We start from the raw sequence: 25,003 nt of genomic DNA, 5'->3' as shown, positions 1-25,003 counted from the left end.
CAGACCAATACTTTTCACAAACAAACATTGTTCCATTAAGATCAGTCCATAGGCCGTATGGAATCGAGATCCTTAATGGGGGCCCACCAAAAGGTTATTTCAACGTAAATCTGTGATGAGAGCTAGGAAGGCCCATTTGAACTTTATCTATTTAACTTGATTAGATAACCACACCATGAGACCAGAACTACTTAGGGTCCGTTTGGCATGCTTTTTAAAAGCACTTTTACTGAAAGCGCTTAAGCTAAGAAGTACAAACATATTTTTATAAAAATTTTAAGTAGTTTATGCAAAAGCACTTAGAAATGCTTCCTGAAGCACTTTTATTTATTTTTGTCAAACGCTACTAAAAATCCTTCTATTAATTTGAAAGCGCTTTTGACAATTCTAAAAACAATGTCAAACGGGCTCTTAGTATGTATTTTACCTCCTGTTCATAAACAACTAAACAAGGATACTTATAATTTGTGTGACCTATATAAAATAATTATCAGTAAATAAGTCTTCATTTTAATATCTTTACAATGTTTCAAAAATATAGAAATACTAATTAATTTTCGTAATAGCATCTCAATAGTTTTTTTTTTTCTTTTTCTGCTGATTTCATACATAATATGCCTTTGTATTTTAAATTTATTTAACAACTTCATTCTACTTTATAGTTTACACTTGCTTGTGTTATTAATGCACCAGTAACCCATTCTTATATAGGCTAAGGTAGCAGATCTTATTCTTAGTGGGCTCAAAGATAATATGAATCTTGTAAGTGGTCCATAATCCATAAGAGCTGCCATATCCCCATGTAGTAGATTGGGTTTCAAAAGTATCGTTTCCTCTTGCAAGAGGAGTTACAAATACTTTATTTGATATCGAAGAACCAAAGCTTAAATTTTGTACAGAGTGATGCTTATGCATGACCTTAAATATAAATACAGACAATAATAATAACTCCCCAATGCAGATTGCAGAGTGTTTGTACATTCGTACACATATACACACAAATTTACGTTCAATGTGACTTTTAAAAGACAAATTAACGAACCAAGATGATCAGCGAATTCAAGTTTCTAGTACGTGGCACATTAATTTATAAGTGACCACAAGAGATGAAAGTTCACAGCTGATCAGCTTGGTAGATTCCAGGCCATACATAATATATATCACCAAAGCAAAAACATAGACCGACAAATTATAGACAGATAGATGCAAACATCATAGGAAACTAGTCAAAAGTAGTAAAAAAAAGTCCATTGTTACCAATGAATTATTAACCTAAATTGAAACTTGCATCCAGAATCAGACACCCTTTTCATAGGGATGGTAGTAATTAGTTTACCAGAGAACCTAAATTCCCTGCAAAAGCTCAAACAAAAATTCTGAAGCAATTGAGGGTCTGATCATGAACCAATGGTCTATCAAAAGGATAGACAAATTATTTAGTCTCCTAATTAAGAATAAAGACCAGATTGTTGGTTTTTTTAAGTGCACACCATCACCTGACTGATTAGCACACCAAAGAGCTTAATCTGAGTCATCTGCGGCTTGACATCCACTTCCTCCTCTTCTTGAGGCTGCTTGTACTCGTACCTATAATTGGGGACAACATTTTGGCTTTCAGCTTCAAGATCATAGTACTCCGCATGCGGTGGCATGTTGGACTGGCGATAATGAGCATGACCACCATCATAGTTGCGATTATTAGCATAACCACCATGAACAAGAGAGCGGCGATTATTAGCATTATTACCATCCAGAAGAAAGCTACAATTTTGGGCCCTATTGACTCCAATCATGCAGAACTGGCAAGGCTCCCTCGGCCCTTCCTTGAAGTGGCAGAGATAGAAAGTAATGGTGTCGCCGGCGTTCAAATTGTTGGTCTTGACAAACTTGGTCCAGCCCCTGGTGAACACAAAGCTCTGGCTGCTGCTCCAGTAACAGTAGCGGAACTGCCACGACCTCATCATCTTATCATAAAACAGCAGCTGCACGTCACCCATTTGGCGTCCATTCTCCAAGTCCCCTTGTATGGCATCAGAAACGCTAGGGAAGTACTTTTTGGCATACTTCTTGGGTATGACAAGTCTATTCAGACTTCCCACATCACTTGGTGTCAGCTCCTTCTGGAAAAGTTGTCTAGACACCAGCCCTCCATTCCTTTGTGCCCTAACAAACTCCAAGTTTATGAGCCCATCTTTGGTTTCCACATGCTTTCCAGAGCGAGTCCTTACAAATTCTAACAACCTCGACTGGTACGAACCATCCTTGATCATTTGGAGGACTGCTTCAGTGCTATAGAGGGCTTGGAAGTTTGGCTCTTCCAAGCTCACTTGGGTCCATGGAAAGTTGCGGTGGGATTCTCCACTGCGAAGCCTGATTGCAGCGCTGTCATAAGCCATGGCTGCTTCCGTCTCCGAACTGAAAGTGCCGAGCCAGATCCTGTGCTGATCAGCATATATCTGGGCACCCCAATGCCCATTATGCTGATGAACAACTCCTTTCATCTTTGTTTGAGACACATTTGTACCGGGTCTCCCTCGCTTCGTCGGAGGAGGACGTACAAAGTAACTAGTGCAGCTTGAATCAGAATTCGATTCAGCTGCAATCCTTTTCATCCCAACCACGCTTGACATGTCCTCTTCCATAACGTTTCTGCAGGAAAATTAAGTATATACGTACTAAAGTTTCAACCACACTAATTAAACATGTAGCTAGAGTGCCATATCATTAAGTTCTAGCTACATCGAATATCAGTATTGTATGTATCAAACACATACACATTGAAATCACCCTTCACCTGTAAGCAAACCTAAAAAAGCCAAAAAAGAGATTATGTACGTACGTGAAACCCAACTCCACTACAATGTTACAGACCAATTATCACGAGTTTAATGCAAAGCAATGAATTATAATTTGGAAATTATGACTAAACAACATAAAATTAATCGATCGAATAACAAATGCAAAACTTGTTTCGTTTTCAAGGCAACTAAAGAGATACTAGTTGCCTGGCCAAAAGAAAAAAGGGATACTAGTTGAGCCCAAACTTTGGTAGGCCTTCTTAATTACTAGAATCTTAGATGTTAGAATTATTGCCACCTTTTCTATTTGCATTCTTTAACACAAAAAGATTTTCCAATATGAGTAGAAACCAAAATAACTTTGCATTTTCCAAATTTGGAATCAAAGGAATAATACTGCAATAAAATATCATAAAATCAAGTCAAGACTTCCTCAAATTCATAAAATCAAGCTTTCTTAAGAACATGCATTGTATCTAATAGAACCAACATATATAGTAACTACCATGCTCTCAACCAGATATTTAGTTTTAAATTTTCAGTTGACTTATTATGCCCAGGATCACTAATTAATGTTCAAGTTATTAAACTTCCTTGGCAAAGTTATATACATATATATATATATAGACATCCAAAACAAAATTTTTTTTATCTGACAGATAGGGATTTGCTAGTTGGTGACATCACAAACAACTTAACATCACTAACATGCCAGTTGCTTGATAGCCTTGATAGGATCCAATTACTTAAGAATTAAAACAGGAAAAAAGAAAAAAGATGCTGAAATTACAAGAAGTCACAATTTATCATCATTCAAGCATATATATATTTAACTTAATCAACTCATATTAATAAATATATTTAGTAATTATATCTTTTAGTAATCAGCATATATATATATATGAAGAACTGATAAGACGTACTTTAGCATTGAATCAACTATGTAGCATGTTGTCAATGACCATTTCGTCTAGTGGTGACACCCAATCTTCTTTTAGTGAGAAGAAGTCCTGAGTTCAAATCTCATGCACGACATTTCTTGATAATAATAAAAAAAATACTATATAACACATGTCACTATAATTTCTCTTATTAGAAATACTTAAGAATTCATGAGAGCAAAAAAAATCAAGTCTTTAATGAGCATGTATTCAATTTTTTTTTTTTTGGAAAAAAAGGTAACTGATCTGATGAATTCTATATTAAATACATAAAATCCAAAAAGTATAAAAAAAAAAAAAAAAAATCCCCTAGTAGGGACTTGTAGTTTCAGTGTGAAGTCCCGAGGAAATCGAACCATAGACCTACTTAATCTTAACTCACAATATATCCCTCATACCCTCACGCATAACTCCAAGTCTTTAATGAGCAGGCATCCAATTATTTAATTTTTTGGAAAAAAAAAAAAGTAATTAATCTGATGAATTCCATATTAAATACATAAAATCCAAAAAGTATATAAAAAAAAAAATCTCCGAGTGCGGAATCTGTAGTTATAGTAGTTAAGATTATCTTGAAGCCCTTAATACAAATTTTTTTCTTTTTGTTAAATTTGAGGGAATTAAAACACACCTACCCTAATATTAACCCATTGTCCCACATACCCTCACCGGCCACTTGGGATAACTCCAAGTCTTTAATGAGCAAACATCCAATTACTTAATTTTTCGGAAAAAAAAAAAAAAGATAAGCGATCTGATGAATTCCATATTGAATACATAAAATTCAAAAAGTATAAAAAAATAACCACAAAGTGGGGACTTGTAGATCCCGGTGGTTATAATTAAGATCATTTAACTAGAAGTCCCGCATATCTTTTGGTTTTTTGTTAAATTTGAGGGACCGAACTATAGATCTATCATAATCTTAATTTATTGTCCCACAGACCTTAACCACTTGGGATAAGTACTTCAATCGTTTGATGAAAAGATCGAATAAACCCAAAAATATGAAGGTATGAAAATTTTTTTGAGTATAGATAAATATATAATAAAGAACATATAGTCGATGTTCCTTCATAATAATTCCAGGTTACTCGTCTCATGTGATACTCATCTAAATGAATTTCTTAAACCTTGTTCAATGACTCAAAACACTTATACCCTCCACCAGTAACCCGTTCAGACCTAAACCCACATATTCCACTAATGCAAAAGAATGATTTTTAAGAATATTATTTCCAAAAAAGAAAAACAAAACAAAATGATTACCATGAAAATATATAGAACATCATTAAACCAACCCATAAAACAACAGAAGGAATACAGATATAGTTATAGAAAACAAATCAATAAAATAAAAAATAAGATTATTAAAACGGTTATACCTTGAAGATAAACCTGCTGCAGATTAATGGAAGCAGAAGTCTCAGTCTGTAGCCCCTAACGCCAAACAACAATTAGTAGCAGCGTATAATGAGAACAATTAAAAACCTTAATCTTTGTGGTGCTTGAATATATAACAGCTGCAGGTATAGCCTATATATATATATATATTGATTCATCTTGAGCCTTGGGAACTAAGGAAGGTGCGTAAAGGGCAATAAAATCAGAATCAAGAAAAATCTGGTAATTGAATTACTCACTGACCTGTAAAAGGAAATTTGTGTGGTATAATCTTTCTGTAATCTCATGATGATTAATGGCACCAAAAAAGTCGAGAAGGGGAAGCAGGGTTTTGTTTCCATATCTAGCAATGGGGCTCAGCACCGAGTCACTGAGTCATATTGACCCACCCTGCAGGGTTTATGTTTATCTTTATGTTTCCTTGATCTAGCGTAAAATGTAGGTGAAATCTGAATCAATCACAGCACCAAAAAATCAGATGAGAATAAAATCTTCATAATTATTTCACAGAAATTTTCGTTTTGTTTCTTAGGAAGTAACCATTCGTGGTTGTATTGGGTGGTTTCCTGGAAAGTACCCATAATTTACATTAAAAACAAATTCAAAAAAACAAAAAAGGAAAGAAAGTACCCATAATCAAACGCAGAACAAGGATAAGAATACAACAGTGATGTATATATTTACACAGCCAAACATGCACATATATTTTTTTCTGCTTGGAGAGATACAGGCTTGCATGGGTTTCAAAAATGGGAAGAAGATGATGGTGGGTTTTGATAAAGCAAGATAATAAGTTAAAAAGGGAACATAAACAGGGGTTTCCGTTAAAATTTGAACAGTAATGAAGAGTACCTTGCAGAACCCACTTTGGTCCTCCTCCTTGCCAGCTCGATCAGCTGGTCTTCAAGAGAAAGAGGGGAAGGACCATGAAAAGTCACGCTCTGAACCTCCATCATAAACTTAATTAATTATATATATAATGTCTAGTGGTCAATTAAAAAACAATAGTATTTTATATTTTGTATTTTATGATTTATGGAAGAGCGAGCTAGCTAGCTATAATATATACAGCAAACAGGAAGAATTTATCAAACGGATTAATCGTGTTAATACTTACACATGTGTGTGATATATATATATATATATAAAGTGAACAGAGAGATGAGAGAAAGAGATACTAATAATGAAGAAATTAAGCAAACAGAGAAAAAGGTTGTGTGTGTATATGCATGCTTATTTGATCTGGAAGAGACTAATGAAAGTAAGTAGTGAATTAGTGATAATGATGAAGAAGTTAATTGCTAGGTATCAACATATGAGTGACACGTATATATGATCCAAACCATCATCATAAATAAAGAGCAAGACACCTGTGAGCGAGAAACAGGATATATGAAGACACCTGTTTATGAAGAATTGAAGAGTGGGTGAGCAATATATACACGGGGGATCGGAAAAGATCGAGAAAGGAATTAAGGTGACAGAATGAGAAGTGAGCACGCAGCGCTCAAAGGTATATCTTGTTTTCATTAATTTTATACAATTGACTGCGTTATGTGCTCACTCTCTTCTGTCACTTGTCCATTTCTCTGTGTGTCCCTCGATCGATCTCACTCGATCTCCTCTATCTCATACACTCATGGATGATGGATATATTGAACCAGATCTGAAACCTAGCTAGCTGGCTACTACCCTCATCGATCTCTTAATTTCCTTCCATCTTCTTAATCACTTGTAGTAATTCCATCACTCACTCCCCTCTTAGTATAGCTCAGCTGGATCATCGATCCCATCAAATTAATTTTGTTGCACTTGTAGATATCAATATCGATCACCTTCTCCTCCTCCTCCTACCTCCAGTGCATATAGTCTATATAGAGAGAGAGAGAGAGAGAGAGAGAGAGAGAGAGAGAGAGCTTCCATCTGATTTGACACTGACGGTGCACTTTGAGCCGTCCGATTCGATCGGATTGCGCTTTATTGTGGACCTCAGTCCTCCCGCATGTGAGCTGGGGTACCGTGCAAGCCTCCATTCAATGTACTTTTCCTTCGGTCCTTCCTTTTCACAATAGCCATGTAATTTTTTTTTTTTTTTTTGACAGAAGTACAGACCACAGATATATAAGTACGTAAAAATGTTCTAAAGTGAACCGTTTAATATTAATATAAAATGTTTTGGCTCATCCACATGCTATAATCTCATAATTTAAATTGTTAATTTTTTAAACTTTACTTCAAAAATTATTTGATAAAAAATCTAAAAAATTAAAAGTTATTTAACTATTAAATTATAATAATAACTATTTATATGTTTTAATTATAATAATAATTATTTATAGGCATTTATTGAAAATAGTGTTTCTCTATTAATTTGATCACAGTTAAATAATAAAATAATTTTTTATTTGTTTAATTTTTGTAATAATGATCTTTGAAATAAGACTTAAAAAATGAACCATTCAGATTATGAGATTATACATGTGATAAGCCCAAATAAATTGTTAACTTTGTATTAACTTATTAACCAATTAATTTTAAAGCATTCATGTATATGTGTGAATTAGAATCTTTCTTCACCATAAGTCACACAAACTAATTGAATAATTCTTTTTTTATAGCGCATATAATGTATTTTAATTTAATAGGGTAGGTAATTACAAATTTATACTTGTTATTGAAATTTTAATTAACCATAAATAACTATAACATTTAAATGTTTTACTTAATAGGTTTATTTGTTTTATTTATCATCAAAATTAACTGTTAAATTTCACTGTAAATTACTCTAAAGTTTATTTTACAATTCTTAATGATTAACAAAAGGCTGAGCGCTCCGTGTCTTTTGTGTCGCTCGCTTCTCATTAAAGTGAATTGAACTGAGATTTTTTGTAGCACATGGACTGAGTTATCAACTTAATTTCTGAACTGAACTTTTAAAAAAATAACCCTAAATTATATATATATTTGCATTATACGATTTTCTTAGCAAATAGTACAAATGCGTATGATATGGCATGATGCAAATTCACATGTACACAAGCTAGAACTTGATTATAATAAAATGTGGATGAAATTTGAATAAAATTTTAAGTTTAGATTTGATTGTCAGATCATGAATCAATATAAAATTGAATCTAGTAGATACTTTTTTTTTTCTTTTATTCGTATGCTAAAGAAAAAAGAATAGCTCGATTTCGAATGTAATACTATTACATTTACCTGGGTGTGGGTTAAGAACTCTTGAGGGATGCCTGTTATTTCAGAAAGAAAACCTTTTTCTGCTATTGATTTAGGCATATATTCACTATTGATGAACCTTTTGTCGTGACTTTAGACTAGTCCTTTCTATGTACTGTAGAATTTCGGTAGCATATTTTCTTGGGCTGGGTGTACTGTATATATGCTCAATTCATATTGTACATTAATTCCAATATCGACTGTAATATATTCATCGCTTTATCTTTTACAGGCAGGACAGTTAATTCCATAACACATTGTTGCGTCGAAGAAAAAAAAAAAAAAGTCATTGTTGTCATATCATATATGAGTCATGACTCTCCAATATTATGCGTTTTCCACGTAGCTTAGCTCAAACATTAATTATAACAGAATGCATGAACTCCATCTCATCACTTTAAACAATTAATCATAGCCATTAATGTGACACACCATTGTTCATTCCACAATACCAGTAAAGGATTTAGTTCCCGCTCACATATTTTGCCACACAAACAAAATGGGTTATCAAATTTTTATCTTTTGCTCGCACATTTTTTAAAACATGCAAAGTTTGCAAACTCTTATATAGTCGAATAACCCTAATTCATCCAGACATAAAAAAAAAATTAAAAAAAAAACCCTAATTCATCACTATTTTGCTGGTGCATATTTCTCAAAACGCAGGAACTCTCATACACTAGAGTAACCCTAATTGCTAATATCATTTGTCACATATGTCATTAATTGTCTTCATAATTGTTCTCTTCCAAAAGTGACAACACTTCTTGTAATTGTTATCGACATTATTAATTTTCACATGCAACTGTATGCTAGTATTGTTTCAATCACCAATTTTCTTTTACCTACTTCCTAGTGGACTATCATTCATAAATCGTACGCACTAAATGAATAAAAATATATTCACTTAAATCATGAAAATTCAAAATTTTTAAATTCACCTCATGCTCACCAATTACCAACGAGTCACATGTGTAGATTTACCAATTTAGCATAAACACTACGTAAGTGGTATGTCATAAAATTTGACTGAAAATGGTTGCAACTGTAGGTCCGCACCTCTTTCTATATAGACATATGCATAATTTGAAAGCAATCATCCTTTATTTTTTGTCATGAATTAATTGGGACAACATATGAAAGCAATAGTTCAATCAATGGAAGACTGCAAGTTTTGTTGAACCCTTCACTACAAAATTTCGAAAGCAGCCTAAAATGGAATAGGCTGATGTAGTGAGATTAACAAATTTTAATTAGTATTCCAACAATAACAATATAATCATCGCGAGGATTAATGTAGTCTTCATAATTAATAAGTTTATCCAATAAATATAGTACGTAGAGGACTTGGGGTAGGCCAGTTGGCCAAGCAGTTGTGCTGCCCCCACCTCACCGGGTTTCGATCCCCCCCTCCCCCCTCTAGGCCTCTTTCCTTGGCCTCCTCCCTTTGTAACCAAAAAAAATAAATAAATATAGTACGTACCATACACTTCCATCGAGGTGGCTGAAACCAAGCCGATAATGGTACTCTTGATTAAGAAAAGTAAACAATTGAAGAATTTGGTCAACTTAATTAATCCAACATCAACTTTGGTTAGTACTCCCAAGAATGTATAGAAAGCTTTATCCAACCTCATTTATTCCCAATGTGGATGCTCCAATTTCCCACAATCCCACATCCACAGAGCGCATTTGTAGCTTTGCTCACCACTAATAACATTAGATTTAGGGTATTAATTAATAAATATTGGTACCGTGTCAATTAAAATACCAAGTTTCTAAAATATAAAAATTATTGTTACAATTAATAAAATTACAAAATTTGTAGAGAAAATTATGAAAATAATTTAATTTTAAAATATGTAATTTTTCAATGAAACTTTTATATAGGTAGGTATTAATTAATTATACAAAATAATTTTTCAAACGAAGCAGATACTTTGAGCAATTGTGAGAATAATGTATAAATTATAAATGAATTGAATTTATAACATTTCACATTATAAATCATTGACTTATTCTATTAGATCCAAATCATCCGACCAATGAATGTACACTTTCATAAAAAAAAAAAATTAAAAAAAAATTAAAAAAAAAAACCTAATGAATGTAATAAGTGCTTATGACGTATGAGTACTCAACAAAACGAGACTGATTAATATATTATTATGAAGGTCCACACCAGTCTTATCAGGAGGGTCCACAATCACTATTCACTAAGGCTTAAATAACTAGTGGGCCTACTGGATTGGACCAACCCAACTAGGCGCACTGTATTGGGCCAACCCAAATAGGCGCATTGTATTGGGCCAACCCAACTAGGCCTATCCACCTTCACCTAAACACGCCCAACTCCTTTTCACATTGTAGTAGTCGCAGCCGCACGGGCTCACAGCTAGTGAACAGAAGCAGAGGTTCTCCTCTCTTTACTCTTGAAGCCATGACCACTGAAACTTACGCGCCACGAAACCCAGATGAGATCCACACCGACGTGCTCTCTAGTTCCAGACAAGCTTGCTATAAGGTTTTACTTCCCACTCTCCATTCCTCATTTTCACTCATTTATTCATATATTTTTAAAATATAATTGTTGTGGGTGGAATTTGGGGTTTAATCTGCAATTTGGTGATGTGTTTGACAAGGCTCGAGACGCTTTCTATGCGTGTGTGGAGAAAGAATCAGACAAGAAACTGACTGAAATCGGGTACAAGGGTCTGTTATACCCAGCAGAGTGCAAAGCTGCGAGGGATGAGTTTGTCAACCATTGCCGTGCTTCTTGGGTAAAATCCCATTCTCAATCTTATTTCACCTTCTGGGTTCTTCATTTTCCTGCGTTTAATTAATTATTTATTCTAAATTTTGGGGATTTGGATGGTTTAGGTGAAGCATTTTGATGCGTTGTACTGCAAGAACAGAAGTCTGAAGAGGCTTTTGGATGATAAAGAATCGAGGAGAGGTCCGTTATCACTTCCACAGCCTTACACTTTCAAGCCTACCACCACTAGTTAAACTGCTCCTATGGACTTTTGGTTTAATGGGTCAGCGTAGAATGTTGTTACTTTTACTGGTTTTCATAATTTTGCAGTTGTACAACAATAGTGATATAGAGTTAATGGCCTAAAGCTTACTTGCGATGTTTAAAGAATAATAATATAAAAGTAAATAAAAATTTCTGATCCTATTTTCATGGATGGCATGTCGATGTTGTAAGATTATTATGTACATTTGCACTTACGTTTTATAACATTACTGCTATGAATGATACTATGCTTAATTTGGACTGTTTGCTCTTATGTTATAGTAGATTTACTAGGATTTTTTTTTTTTTGGGGGGGGGGGGGGGGGGGGTAGGAGTAATTGAGATGTGGAACCCTTATTGGGTTGTTTATCCATTTTGGCAGGAGTATAAGGCTTGACTGGCCCTTCCCTGAAGGCAGAAGGAATCATCCTGGTCAATTACTGGATGCATGCATGTTGAATGCATTATTCAGTCGGAGCGAGAGATCTATAATGGTTGTAAGGCTTGCAGAGATGGTACTGTGTTAGGAAGTTGGCATTCATTTGGTATCATTTATGTTGGAATAAAAAACTAAATTGGAAAAGAAAAATGTCTATATGTGAGAAGATGTGTTTCATGCACAATTAAGGATTTAATATCAATATGATGTTGTATTAATTTGAATGCTCATGTAGTTGATATGCTTCCCCTATCGTCCACAAGTTTGATGGTCTTGACACATCATGCCAGTCTTCTGCTTCCAAGGTAGTCATGGACCTTGCAGTAAGATTTGTTGAGTTGGTTCGTATACACGTTTCCGTAGGAGCACATGTGTCTTTCTGACATGCTCCTCCCCATTCCTATGCATTTAGGGATAGAGTTTATGCTTCACATGCTTTAGTATATTTAGTACGTGCTATTTGTCCCCTTTGGATACTTCTGTTGGAAACTCTAAACTGCATTAACAGCATCACTATGAATGAGCCAATACGATGTTGGCAATCTAATGGAGGAACTCTTTTCTAGATAATATAACTTGTATTTTTTTTTGGCCAAGAGATAATATAACTTGTATGATAGCAATATCAGACATAGTTGCACAGTAACCAGATTTGTAAATGTAGAAGCAGTTCCATAAAAGTGTTAGGCTTCTAAAATGATGGAAACAAGCAAAGGTGGAAGTGTGGAACTTATCTGCTATTGTACTACACAAAATGACCTGTCATGAGAAGAAAAAGTTCAGTCCCAGAAATAAGTTAGCAGAAGCACTGCCTAGCTCCAACTTCCTTTGTTCTGGAATAAAATTCCTTGGTGTTTTGTCTTTTAGTCATGAAAATATTGGTTTACCATTTTGTTCCACCCAGGGCCATGTGTTGATGTATGATGAATAATGAAGCCTTCTATTTGGAGCTCATTCTTTGCGTATGACATACACAAGAATTGAGATGATAGTTCATAATCAGTTGTTGTGAAGAGTATAGATGTGAAAGATACGATAAATATTTTGTTCAAGAGTCAGAGTCTTAGTTTCTGAATTGATGGTATTATATATTAAATATGACCAATTGAGAGGTTGAAGAATTCTGTTCCTCCTGCCAAATCTGAAGTTTATTCATGTTTTTTAACAATTCATTAAACAATTCATTGAACTCATTTTCGGTTATTCATTCAATGAAACTCTGAGTGAATTGGCTATCTTGATTATCTGTTATGGCATTCTCTTAGAATGTACCTTTAAACTAAGTTTGCTGATAAGTAAAAGGTAGGTTATTTTAGTAGTGGAAGACAACCATGTAGGAGCTGACTGCTGAGGAGGAGACTGTAGACTGGTCACAAATTTACTACACCTGGAAACATTTGTGGGCAATAGGTGGCATATAATCAATTGGTAGTGGTAGTTCTGCATCTTTGGAACAAGTATGGTCATTGTTGAGCATGTAGAGTTTATGAGTGAGGATTCCAGAGCCAAAATAGTCAGTAAACTGGTTGTGTTATGAAATGAAAATTTCTCTTTGTATCATGTTACATGTTTTAGGGAGTTGAAATTGAAGTGGGATACTAGCTTAATTTCTGGCCTGGGAAACTGAGCAGGAAGCGTTGGTTTAAATGCTCTAGAAAAATTACAGATTGTGCTGCTATTAGTGACAGATGATACAAAATCAAATGGAGGGAATTCATTGTTGTAGGTTATGGACATGTCCTTTTTCAGCCTGTGAAGACTGTGTTACCCTGATAGCAGTCTCTTTTTGAAACCATGAATTTAGCTTTTACGAATTTTTAATTTATCTGTATACATTGTTTTTTTTTCCTTGGCCTTCATTGTATGTTTCTATGCACTGCGGTCTCATTTCTATATAATAAATCATCGTGACATAAAGGTACAGTGAAAAGAGTTTGAGTTACTCTTGAAAAGGAGCTAGTAAACTTGTGCTAGCACTATTAAATGTTCTTTATAAATTGTATCAACAATATTAAATGTCATTATTCTATATTTTGTACACAGTTTTATTATTTATGAACTGTTCACTGAAAGTCCGAACTAGCAGCTTGTATGATCACCCTGAATGTATATTTTGCAATATCTTTGACTGGGATATTGGAGTTATGGGCAGAAATAGAATAATGTTCTTAACCTTCAAAGTAAGCATTTAATATTGGAGGGTCAATGTCTGAATGATGCTATGAAGAATTGACAATAAGTAGTGGACTACATGTCTCTTAATAGTCCCCATGTGCATGTATGCGAAGATGTAATTAAATCTGATATTGAGGAGATCTGGAAAGATGAAGCTTAGAAGTTGATGGTTACCAATATCAGCTCCAAATCACTGTGCCGGCTGTGGGTATGCATCTGTGTCTCTCTTATCAATATCTTAAAGGGCTTTGCTGTGCTGCTCATGTTGTGTTGTGCTGTGTCTTAAGCTTTGTTGCTAATTCCGATGCTCTGTTTGTCTTAAATATCTACTTACATATCATTTGAATAATTATAGAATGTTTTTACCAAGTAACCTTCGCCAACTTGGAAAACTCTTGATGATAGACTGTAACTTGGTAATTATATAGTTTGTTTGTGTCTATTTTGCAGAGTAGTGTTATCAATCTGTACTGTATTGAATTGAATTGTTCATTGGAATGCATACTCCAATCTTAATTTTGGACAGGGGTGAGTCAATTAATCCATCACTTAACTGATGCAATTGCTATATGTACCGATCTTGTGAGTAGTCCAATAATGCTAATGGGGCTAGTGACTAGTCCAATAGTGTTAATGGGGCTACTAATTTATTCACTAAGTATATGTACAGCAAAGAATAAAATTGATGATTGTAGATTTTAGAATGACTAGTATGATTATGTATACAGTATACTCACGATCAGTCATTTTGACTCTCACTGCTACAAATTCTTTGAAAATCTTCTCCATCTTGTCTAAGTGATATGTTTTTGAAAAGAGAAAATTACAGATTTAGTCCAGTTATTTTATACCTAGTTCAATTTTGGTCCACAATCTTTTTTAAGTTCTGTTTTGGTCCACTAATTGTTTCACTTGTTCAATAAAGGTCCAGATTTGTTTTCTCAAATTTGGCCTGCTTTTTACCCTATCAAATCTCACCCAAATTCAGCAAATATATACTTGTTTTAAAGCTATGCATTTCTTCTTTACAACCATATAAAGATCATTCAAATTGGAGTTCTAAAACTCAAGATAATTGACCCTAAAGTAGGGTACCCAAAACTGCCAATTTTTCAAATTTCACCAAATCTCAATTCTCTTAGATTATAATACTCCAAATTTGTTTTTATAACTAAGAAATGATGAAATATAACTTATACTTCAATTATAATTGAAGAAAACACAACCCAAAAGATTTAAAGTCACAAATCTGGACCTTTATTGAACAAATGAAACAATTAGTGGACCAAAACAGAACTTAAAAAAGATCGTGGACCAAAATTGAATAAGGTATAAAATAAGTGGACCAAATCTGTAATTTCCTCTTTTGAAAAATGAAATGAAGATATATATATATACATATCTGGCCATGGTCAGGTTTTTGAAAAATAAAATAAAAGTTCCAATAACTCTAAGGATTATTATCAGGAAAAAATAAAAAAATAAAAAATAAAATTCAAAACCTGGATAAACGTATGCCTTACGTCAGCATGTCATTGGTGTGTAGGAAGCGCGCCTCACTCGTTTTGAGAAGCCTCATGTGGGATCCACACGCTAAAGGGTTGCATACGCCGTTGTTATGTTGTTATAGGCTCGTGTATTGCACACACCTACACACGATTCTTACTCCCAAACTAAGTAACTAACCCTTATAAGGACTATTTACAAAAGCGAAAAAAAAAACATAACACACTCCTAGGCTCGTAGGCTCGTAGCCCATGTTTAATTTGACTTGATTAGTCACCATGTTTTCTGACCTAACAATATTTATATTAATTTTTTTTAACATATATTTTATGTGTGATTACGTGTATTCGGTAAGTGGCGATTAGAAAATAATCATGTAAATTTTTCTGTAATAAAAAAATAATTTAGATGAGGAAATTACTTCATCTGTAATTTTTTTAACCGTTAATTGTAGGTTTGATTTAACAAGGACATGATAATAAAATAAAGAAGGCAAAGATATATAATATGAGCTGTCTTTTGCGATTGTCAACAAAGAATACCACGTACTTAACCTTTATAAATTATGAATTAATTATGATACTTACCCAAACGCAACTCTTTCGTTCACTTACATATTGTATTGTATTATAAATATAAAATATCCGAATCTGATAGAGACTTTTGGTTACATGATTAACGATTGATTTGGGATATATTCGTGTGAAGTCTCAAGTAATTAAATTATATAATATTATGTGAGGTGATTAAATTTCTTATGCACGAAGGAGGTGGTCAAAGTAGTGTTTCAAATCATGAAGAATGATTGGACCTCCAAAACTAGCAAAGTGGTTGTGTTCCGCGTCATAATGGTCAATCCAGTGACACAATAAGGGACCCCAGCCTACTTACTCACTTGACAAGACTCACAAAACAATTAATTCCACTAATCCTTGAGTTTTTTTTTTTGGTTAAAATTCAAGGGTTGTTTATGTAATGAGGGAATAGGAGAGGTCTCTTCTCTCTTCTCTCTTCTCTCTTTCTTATTTTTGTGTATGTCTCTCTTTTGAGGGAGATGACATGTCTCCGTGATAGACATCATATCACGTGTATGCAATTCAATCAAGATTTAACGATTTAAAATGTGTTCGATTATTATATGATGTATGTATGGTATAATTTTGCTTTCGTTAATTCTCTTATGCTCTTGCATTTATGTGTTGAGAACTGTCAAAACTGATCACAATTATTGCAAAGAAGAGAAGCAAGTATATGTTGTAAAGGAAAAATGAAATATCTTGAATTTGACCCAAAAAGTAAAGAGTCCGTGGGTTGTTCCATCAGCAATTATATGTAGTGTAGATTTTACGACTGTGTTATCCCCTCTAGGAGAAAGGCATTAGGAACTGTAACAAAATAAAGACGAATTGGAATTTGGGGTTTAATAATGAGAACAAAATTTCGCCAATGTATTGTCAACTTGATGAACAAATGTCCTGTTTGGTTCACGAATTAGAGATTTGAGAATGAAAAAATAATTTTATTTTCATGTTTGGGGGTATATGATTGAGAAAACAAATTTTGCTTCTCGAGAAGGACTGTTGATGAATCATTATCATCCCCGTCCTTTTCTATAGTAACAGTCAAATGCAAGGAAATTATAAGACATTCAGTTGACCAAATATGTAGTCCACGTTGCAATAGTGCCTTAGTGAGTGAGTCAGTCCAAACCCCACACACAAGTCACAAACCAACAACCCAAAAAAAAAACAAAACCTAAAAAGTGATCAAAGCTGCCCAAACCTTGCCTACTCTTTTATTTTTATTTTTTTGATGGCAGCTGCCTACCTACTCCTTTATATAGTCCTTTTAGATAGATAGACACCTTTTGATCCTTAATAATAATAATAATTCCTTCATTATTATTTATTAAATTCTAATCATTTCATAATAACACTATGATTTTCAAGATAAACATGCTCGCATTAGAAGTTTAGAACCAGCGAAATTGCAATAAAATAAAATAAAAGGCAACGAAGTCATTTAATAAAAACAAAGAAACCCCTAAACCTTTTAAATAAAAAAGGGGATTCATAGGGATCTGGTGGTTGTCGTTGAGGTTAGCTTTTTAGGCTTTAGCCAAAGTCTACGCAAATACGGCGTCGTGCGGTAAGAAAGCACCCTGAGACCTTATTTTCGTAGACTTTAGACGACGGACTTGGAGTCCACGTCACGTCACTTTGTTCAACTTCTTTCTTTGAATTGTCTCTAAAAAGTAAAACCAAAACCAAAGGGGGGTCAGTCGCCGTCAGTCACGGCTTGGAGACGGAGGCGGCGTCTTTAACGGAGCCGTCAACCCCACCGTTACCCATCGTGGCTGACTGGACGGTCAACACGGACAGGCTGGGAGAGGACGGCCCATCACCGTTGGATGCGATGACCTGATTGTTGTTGGTGGCGTTGTGGATGAGGGGGTTCCTGGTGTGACACGTGGCGGTGGAAATGGCGGTGGCTAAGGAAATGGGCATGAGGCAGAGACCTTTGCCCTGGAGGTACTGCATGGCGGAGCCCATGTCTTCCTCCATGAGCTTGGCAACCTGGTGTTCCGTGACGGTCATGCTGTCGTTTGACGACGCCGTTTGGTTGCCGTTAGAGGTGCGTCCCCGGGCCCCACCATTGGCGCTGGCTTGGATACAGTCACCGCCACCCTACACAGACCAAAAAACATTGGTTGTATTATTATTTTTATTATTAGTACTTCTTTTTTTTAGAGAGTATGAAAGGGAAAGGACAAGCCAAAAGAGAAAGAGCTCTCTCTCTCTCTCTCTCTCTCTCTCTCTCTCTCTCTGTGTCTGGTTATAAAAAGTGAGTGAGAGAGAGAGCGAGAGAGAGAGAGAGGAATCTGAGAAAGTGGGCACGCGTGCTGCTTTTGTTTTGTCGTTTTGCAGTGATAGTCTGATAGAGAATTTCGGCCTTGCATATGAGCTTGAGTTTCAGGCGGGTACAGTAGTAGTAGTAGTTGAAAAAGAAATGTGAATATGATGGTTTTTCTTTTTCCAAAAGAAAACAATTTTCCTCATCTTTTTTCTTTCTATGGAAAAGCATGCATCATGATGGATTTTGTTTTTTTATGATGAAACCAAAAATAATTCTAAACTTTTTTTAACTGGTTATGGTAATTCATATTAATTTTACCTCGGAGGACATATCAGCAACAAGGGGAGCAACAGCAGCTGCACCGCCCAACCTGCTCATGCTCAGAACCTGCAGTTGTACCCAAAAGCACAACCCCAATTATATATACAACAAAGAAGAAAAAGAAAATTCATATTCCCATACCATACATGCATACTTTACCCACAAATTCATTACTTAATTATCATTATCTAACAAACAATGTCAACCAGGGAATCCTTCCTTTTCTTTAATTAATTAATTAAGAAATGTTAATAAATTCACCACAATTTTTTTTTTTTTATATAAAAATAAAAAGATAGAAAGAGGGAAACCATGCATTACCTTGACTTGGAGCTGGAGGAATTTTACATAATCGATGATCTCATCCAGCATTGAAGCTTTGTCTGTCTGTCATTCCAGAACCAGATCAAATTCATTAAATTATATTAGAAAAACTGATAAAATGAATTTAAATATATTAAACTAGCTAATTACTTGCGGTCCAGTAAGTATTGCTAGCTAGCAATATAGAGTATCCATTATTTTATTAAACATAAAAAGAAAAAAATTAGAATTAACAACGAACTAGTAAAGTTTGGAATGCGCCATGAGTCCATTGGCTATTTGGCTGGCCAATGAATCGCCATTTAGGTCGGGACCAACTTCCCCTTTTCCAGCTTCATTTTCAAGTACGCACGGAAACGGAAATATGTAATTTATTAAATTTTTTTTTTAGAAAAACAAAACGATGCTAAATGACCGGACAGGAACAGAGGAAGATGACCCCATGTATATCATAAAAATGTACAACCCCTACTAGAGATCTGACACGTGTCCACTGTGAACCACATAGACCTTCCCAAGTTCCCAGTAGTATATAGAAGGATGAACCCCCACAGGCCACAATCCAGAGAATAATAAAATGAATGAATTGATGAACAACCATAATTATATGTGTTGTTTAATTGAAAAAATGAATTAATTAGAAAGTATGATTGAGAATTAATTAACGTTACCTTGTTGGCATTGGGGACCAGCTCCTGCAGAGCCTTCATTCTCTCTGCAATTCTCTCCCTCCGCAACTGCAACACTAGCCATTCGTTTCAGAATAACAAACGATCGAATACAAACAAACAAACAAAGAAGGTGGCTATGGGAATTGGGACGTACTCTTTCAGCGATGCTGTGTGGGTCAGTGGCTTGACCTCTCCTAGCCCTGACTCTGGGCCTGGGTTGTGCCGGTGCAGCCCCTGGCCCACCCGACCCGCTCGCCGAAGCTCCAAAATTCTGCGCCTGCAGTATATAATTAATTAATGAATTATAATCAAATTCAAAACAGATCGAAATCAATTTCATATGTTTGCGGCCACCAACAAAATAAACAAACAAATTAATTAAAGCAAATTGTGGGCAGGCCTGAGGGTGGTGAAACTGCTGAGGCTGAGGCTGGTTCAGAGACTGAGTCGCCCCCCCATGCAAAGATCCAGCGAACCCATTCAGCAAGGCTTGAACAGAATTAGCACCCTCACCTCCCTGCAATAAAATACCGTATCAGCCCCCAACCGTTCTCCATTATTTACATTTATGCCATGGATGAGGCAATAAGCCAAACTCACCTGATTGGGAGATTTAAAAGACGAGCCGTCCACGACGTCGTTGTGGGAGCGGTCAAAGTCTCCGTTCCCCAGAGACAACGCCATCGGAACGAAGCCAGAATCGCCTGCGGCGGCGGAGCCTCCGCCTCCCCTAGACATCATGAGCTGGTGCTGGAGCATCATGGCGGCGGCGGCGGCTGCGGAAGCCGAAGCGGACTTGGAAGCGCCTGCGCCGGCGCTGATCTGCTGGCTGCGGAACTTGGAGGCGAGGGTGGCGGAGTCGTCGTAGGTGAAGATAACATTGTTGTCGGAGCTGGAGGACGGCGGGGGCGTGGTGGTTTCGTCGGCCCAGGAGCAGGAGGAAGGGCCGAGGGAGGAGAGCATTTGCTCGAGGAAGTCGTCGTGGGAAGCGGAGTCGAAGTGGGAGGGAAGTTGAGGGTGCATCTGAGAGTGAGAGGTATGGATTTGAGGCCTTGAGTGCTGAAGGTCTTGGAGAGAGAGTTGGGAGGAAGAAGGTGGGTTTAGTAAGGAGTTCATTTCTTGCATTTCTCTGCTACAAGGCTGCATAGACACAAATGAATGGAGATGATTTGGGGACTCAAATTTGTGTTTGTGAAACACAAATTGGGGTTTTGAGTGGAGTTTCAGACTAGTAGCAAAAGCATTGGCGAATTGCGACTTTGTTTGGATGAGAAGAAAAACTCTATATTAAATAGGAAAAGTTTAGAGAGAGAGAGAGAGAGAGAGAGAGAGTGAGTGATTGTGAAATTGTGAGTCGTGACTATGTCTGTGTGTGCGTGTATGGGGTGGGGACTGGGGATCATGCACCTGAGTGTGAGTGAGGAGAGGAGGGTTTTGTTATGGTATGTAGCATACTACCACATTTGTGCTGGATGCGCGTCACCCGTCACCTTCTCTTTTTCCTATATTTTTTTTTTCTCTGTTTTTTGCTTTTGTCTTGCTAGTTGCTACTTATTAAACTAAGGGATTAATACCATTTTGCTCCCCCGACTATTACACTTGTATCAGTTTGCTCCCCAGATTTCTAATTTGAAAAATTAAGGACTCTGACTTTTTCAATTTTGCCAATTGAGGTTCTTTTGTCAATTTACACATTTTTTATCCAAATCTTTGAGGGCAAAATGGTCCCTTCCAATTAGATCTTATCATTTTTTCCTCATGCATCATTTTTTCTCTTTTATTTCTTGCTAAATTTTGCTTGATCATCTCGACATTTTAGATGAAAAATGTATAAATTGACGAAATAACCTTAATTGGCAAAATTGAAAAAGTCAGGGTCCTTAATTTTCCAAATTAGAAGTCTGGGGAGCAAACTGATACATGTGTAATAGTCTGGGGAGCAAAATGACATTAATCCCTTAAACTAAACTTCACTTTCATCAAGGGAAAAACGTCAACACACTCAAAGAAAATTCAACAAAATGTTCATGATGATGCATTTGTTTACTCCGACACAGACCAAATGATGTATTTTAGTATATATGTTAATATCCAGCTGCGGATTCAGGAAATTATTTCAAGGGGGCTTCTAAATTTTTTTTTAAAGATAAAATTAACAAAGATAATAAAAACTATATAGCATTACAATTACCAGAAAAATTCAAATATTTTATTTGTAAAGTTCATACTTCATATGTAAATTTATAATTGGCTCCTACGAGTTTTCATATTTTGAAATGTTTTCATGATCGTATAATTATCAATCCCCTCCAAAATATCATTCTCTATGTATACAACTATGTTATACAACTATGTTATCGTTCAACCATTTATCACCCATTCAGTTGCGCAACCTACCACATTTCAAGTCAATTATAATTATCGATCAAAAAGCCTAAACAATGCACATGGTGAGTCCATATAAAGTTGCAAGTCAATTATCAAAACCTACCATATTTCAAGAAACAATAGGTTAATGTAAATGTCGTATTTTCATAAGTACTATAAGATTTGAGTTTTAAATGTAATTGCAGTACTATAAGTAGGTTATATGATATATGTATACGTGCATAGGAATGTGTATATGTACAGTTAACACTCTTTTATAAATTATAATATTACTACATAAGGCTTTTGATCATTTATCAAAGGGGGCTTTGTTGTCATTTAATAAGTACATACAAAAAAAAAAAATTTGAAAGTGAGTGGGGGCTTGAGCCCCTGGTCCTTAATTGGATCCGCCCTCGTTAATATCTCTTTTATTTTGAATACGAATTTTGAGAGAACCAATATCCGAATAAATGAAAAACTAACACTTTCTTTAGTAATTAAAATTTAATGAAAGAAATTCGATAAATTTAGCCGTCTTCATGAAAACAAATTCTAAACTTGTTATATTTCACTCCTTATAATTATAAATTGTTAATCATGTGTCATTAATGAATCATGACAATAAGCATAGATTGTGGGGTTAAACAATCCATTATTATTTACAAATGTATTTCTCATGAAATTTATAAGTATAATTTATAAATCAACAAACAAAAAATGAGTAAGACATACTCTAGTTAACCGTTTTTATTTAAAGAAAATAAAATAAAAGAAAAGAGTAAGACATACTCAAACTTATCTTTCTAGTACAATAAACAAATTGATATCAATACCGAAGAAAGGGTACCCTCCGTACTACGCTCTGCGTCGTCGTTTGAACCATCATTTTCAGTTCCACTTGGTCGGCCATTCACACTCGCCACTCGCTTTCACGCGTGCTGAAAATGGCAAAAACACTCTCATATGAATTTTCATACAAACCGAAACAAATTAATTACCATCTGGTACAGCTTTCAGTGCTTACCTTGGAAATTACCAACATTGCCAAACACAAATCGGTTTAACGTGTCACTCATCCAAAGTGAGTATTAGATTACTACTCGCGCGAGTAGGTTGTTTTTACCACATATTTATCCGCCACAGATAATCTTTCCCATGTTCGGCGACTTATTGGGGGTGGTTTCATACTTTATAATAAAGTTTTTTTTTTTTTTGCTTTTTTTTTTTTCCCCCATTCATAAGAGGATAATTTGCTGTTAAAAAATGAATAAATTCACGGTTATATGAAGAGAATTACACCCAAAGAAAAAGAAAAAGAGAAGAGAATAATGGAAGAGAAGCTTTAAATTAATATATATGCACCATTTTCCATATATATCCATTTAATATGCGTTGGAGTCACACAAGAAATAATATCCTTATAAAGTTTTTCATTCTCATCTAGACTAGAGTACTAGACCCAATTAAAAAAGTTTCAATAGTATTCCCAATGAAATTATTTTTGTAACCAGAAATGTTATCCATCTTCTCAAATACATCTTTTTTATTGTTCTCATTTCAAAATGTATTTTCATAATCGGATCCGTTCATCTTTTAGATAATTATTTGAAGATTATCTCCGTAAAAGATCAACTAAATCAAAAATTATTTGATCATATAATCGTTATAAATAAACTAAGAGTGAATCAAATTGTTATCAAAATCGTTTATTTATTTTATTATAGTTATATAACTAAACAATTTTTTATTTGGTTAATTTTTTACATAGATAATCTTTATAGTTATATTTAAAAAATAAACAATTTCGATCATGCGAAATGAAAATAATAAATAAAAAGGTGGATGAAGAAGGTAAATAGCATTACCCATCTGGTATATATAGTGGGGTGGTTCTTAGTTCTTAAATTATTAAATATGAAAGCAGAACTTGATATTGTCACGTAATCTCTCTGTACTCTGTTTCATATCTCTATCTGTATTAAACAAAGAGGGAAAAAAAAGATATCTTTATAAAATCCCAGTATGACTTGTTCAAGATTTACATAAGAATTGAATATTAGAATGACAATGGGCATTATTAATTAATACCGAATGGGTTATATGGGTTTTTAAAATGGGTTATGGAATATATTTTAGCCATTGAAGCATGCTCCAGTTGTGTACGGTGAAAGCACGACCAGTACTACTGGAGAGTATAATCATCAACACTGAATTGAGAGAAGAGATCTAAATTAATACTGTCATATGTGTTAGTCAGAAAGGATTGAGCAGTGCTGTGATTGTCGTGGCCTCTCATTTGGGATATACCATCTTAATTACTTGTTAATTTCAACCCACATTCATTGTATCAAATATTCAAATGTAATGTATAGGCTTTGGTAAAGAATCCCAAGAAATCCATTAATTTATTTTAATGTTAGGAACTAGGAAGACATATGCTATTATTAATATTTAATTTCTAATACATAAACTCCTCCATCATATATTTATTAGTAATATAAAAGGGCCTTTTCTGTATGAAAGCAATATAAAAGGTTTGGTTGTTTTATTGTTACTTAATTCATTTATTTTTGTTTATAAATAGCATTCATATTCATTTTCATTTCCTAATTTTGATATGGACACTAAAAATGATCATGTCATACATAAATGGAAGTGATTATCATTGCTTGGTTCAGATTAGTATGGAGTTATGGACCCATATACTCTGTCATAGGTTAAAGCCTAAAGTAATATATATTACAACCCTCTTGCCGACGGTTTGTGCTTTGAGTTTGGGGTATGAATATATACAAGGAAAAGTTTTCTATTGCGAGGCATTGTTGATATAGATTTTTATTTAAATATGTAGTTCAGATTTATAAGACGACAACATAAAGAATTTTTTATAGAGGACTTGAAAATTCAAGTCCTAGCATGACCAAAATTAAGTTGTAGGTATA

At 34.7% G+C, this 25,003-nt stretch overlaps 2 protein-coding genes and 1 pseudogene across 4 annotated transcripts; 1 reads left to right on the top strand and 2 right to left on the bottom strand.

Annotated features, from left to right (window-relative positions):
- Nucleotides 1-1,478: 1,478 nt before the first annotated feature.
- LOC147285785 (AP2/ERF and B3 domain-containing transcription factor At1g50680 pseudogene) lies at nucleotides 1,479-2,642 on the bottom strand (annotated as a pseudogene).
- An 8,128-nt stretch (nucleotides 2,643-10,770) lies between these two features.
- Nucleotides 10,771-12,678, top strand: LOC147285784 (Cytochrome c oxidase, subunit Vib family protein). Of its 2 annotated transcripts, XM_086245060.1 has the most exons (4): nucleotides 10,771-10,904; nucleotides 11,023-11,160; nucleotides 11,261-11,336; nucleotides 11,782-12,678. In XM_086245060.1, the coding sequence occupies exons 1-4, from the start codon at nucleotides 10,821-10,823 to the stop codon at nucleotides 11,787-11,789; spliced, it is 306 nt and encodes a 101-aa protein (XP_086101186.1). In that variant the 5' UTR covers nucleotides 10,771-10,820; the 3' UTR covers nucleotides 11,790-12,678. The 2 variants fall into 2 exon arrangements, with proteins under 2 accessions (XP_086101186.1, XP_086101185.1); XM_086245059.1 differs by lacking the exon at nucleotides 11,782-12,678 and having other exon boundaries at nucleotides 11,261-11,571.
- Nucleotides 12,679-17,488: 4,810 nt separating this feature from the next.
- Nucleotides 17,489-21,002, bottom strand: LOC147285783 (bHLH transcription factor RHL1-like). Of its 2 annotated transcripts, XM_086243709.1 has the most exons (7): nucleotides 20,292-21,002; nucleotides 20,092-20,208; nucleotides 19,846-19,968; nucleotides 19,692-19,757; nucleotides 19,018-19,083; nucleotides 18,694-18,762; nucleotides 17,489-18,206 (listed from the first exon to the last, which is right to left on the bottom strand). In XM_086243709.1, exons 1-7 carry the CDS (start codon nucleotides 20,835-20,837, stop codon nucleotides 17,811-17,813), a joined length of 1,383 nt encoding a protein of 460 aa, XP_086099835.1. In that variant the 5' UTR covers nucleotides 20,838-21,002; the 3' UTR covers nucleotides 17,489-17,810. The 2 variants fall into 2 exon arrangements, with proteins under 2 accessions (XP_086099835.1, XP_086099836.1); XM_086243710.1 differs by lacking the exon at nucleotides 20,092-20,208.
- Nucleotides 21,003-25,003: the final 4,001 nt, after the last annotated feature.

The sequence above is a fragment of the Dryas octopetala genome, chromosome 5 (assembly GCF_963921425.1).
Source record: "Dryas octopetala chromosome 5, drDryOcto1.1, whole genome shotgun sequence".
Lineage (NCBI taxonomy): Eukaryota > Viridiplantae > Streptophyta > Magnoliopsida > Rosales > Rosaceae > Dryas > Dryas octopetala.
This window is presented reverse-complemented; position numbering and strand designations above follow the sequence as displayed.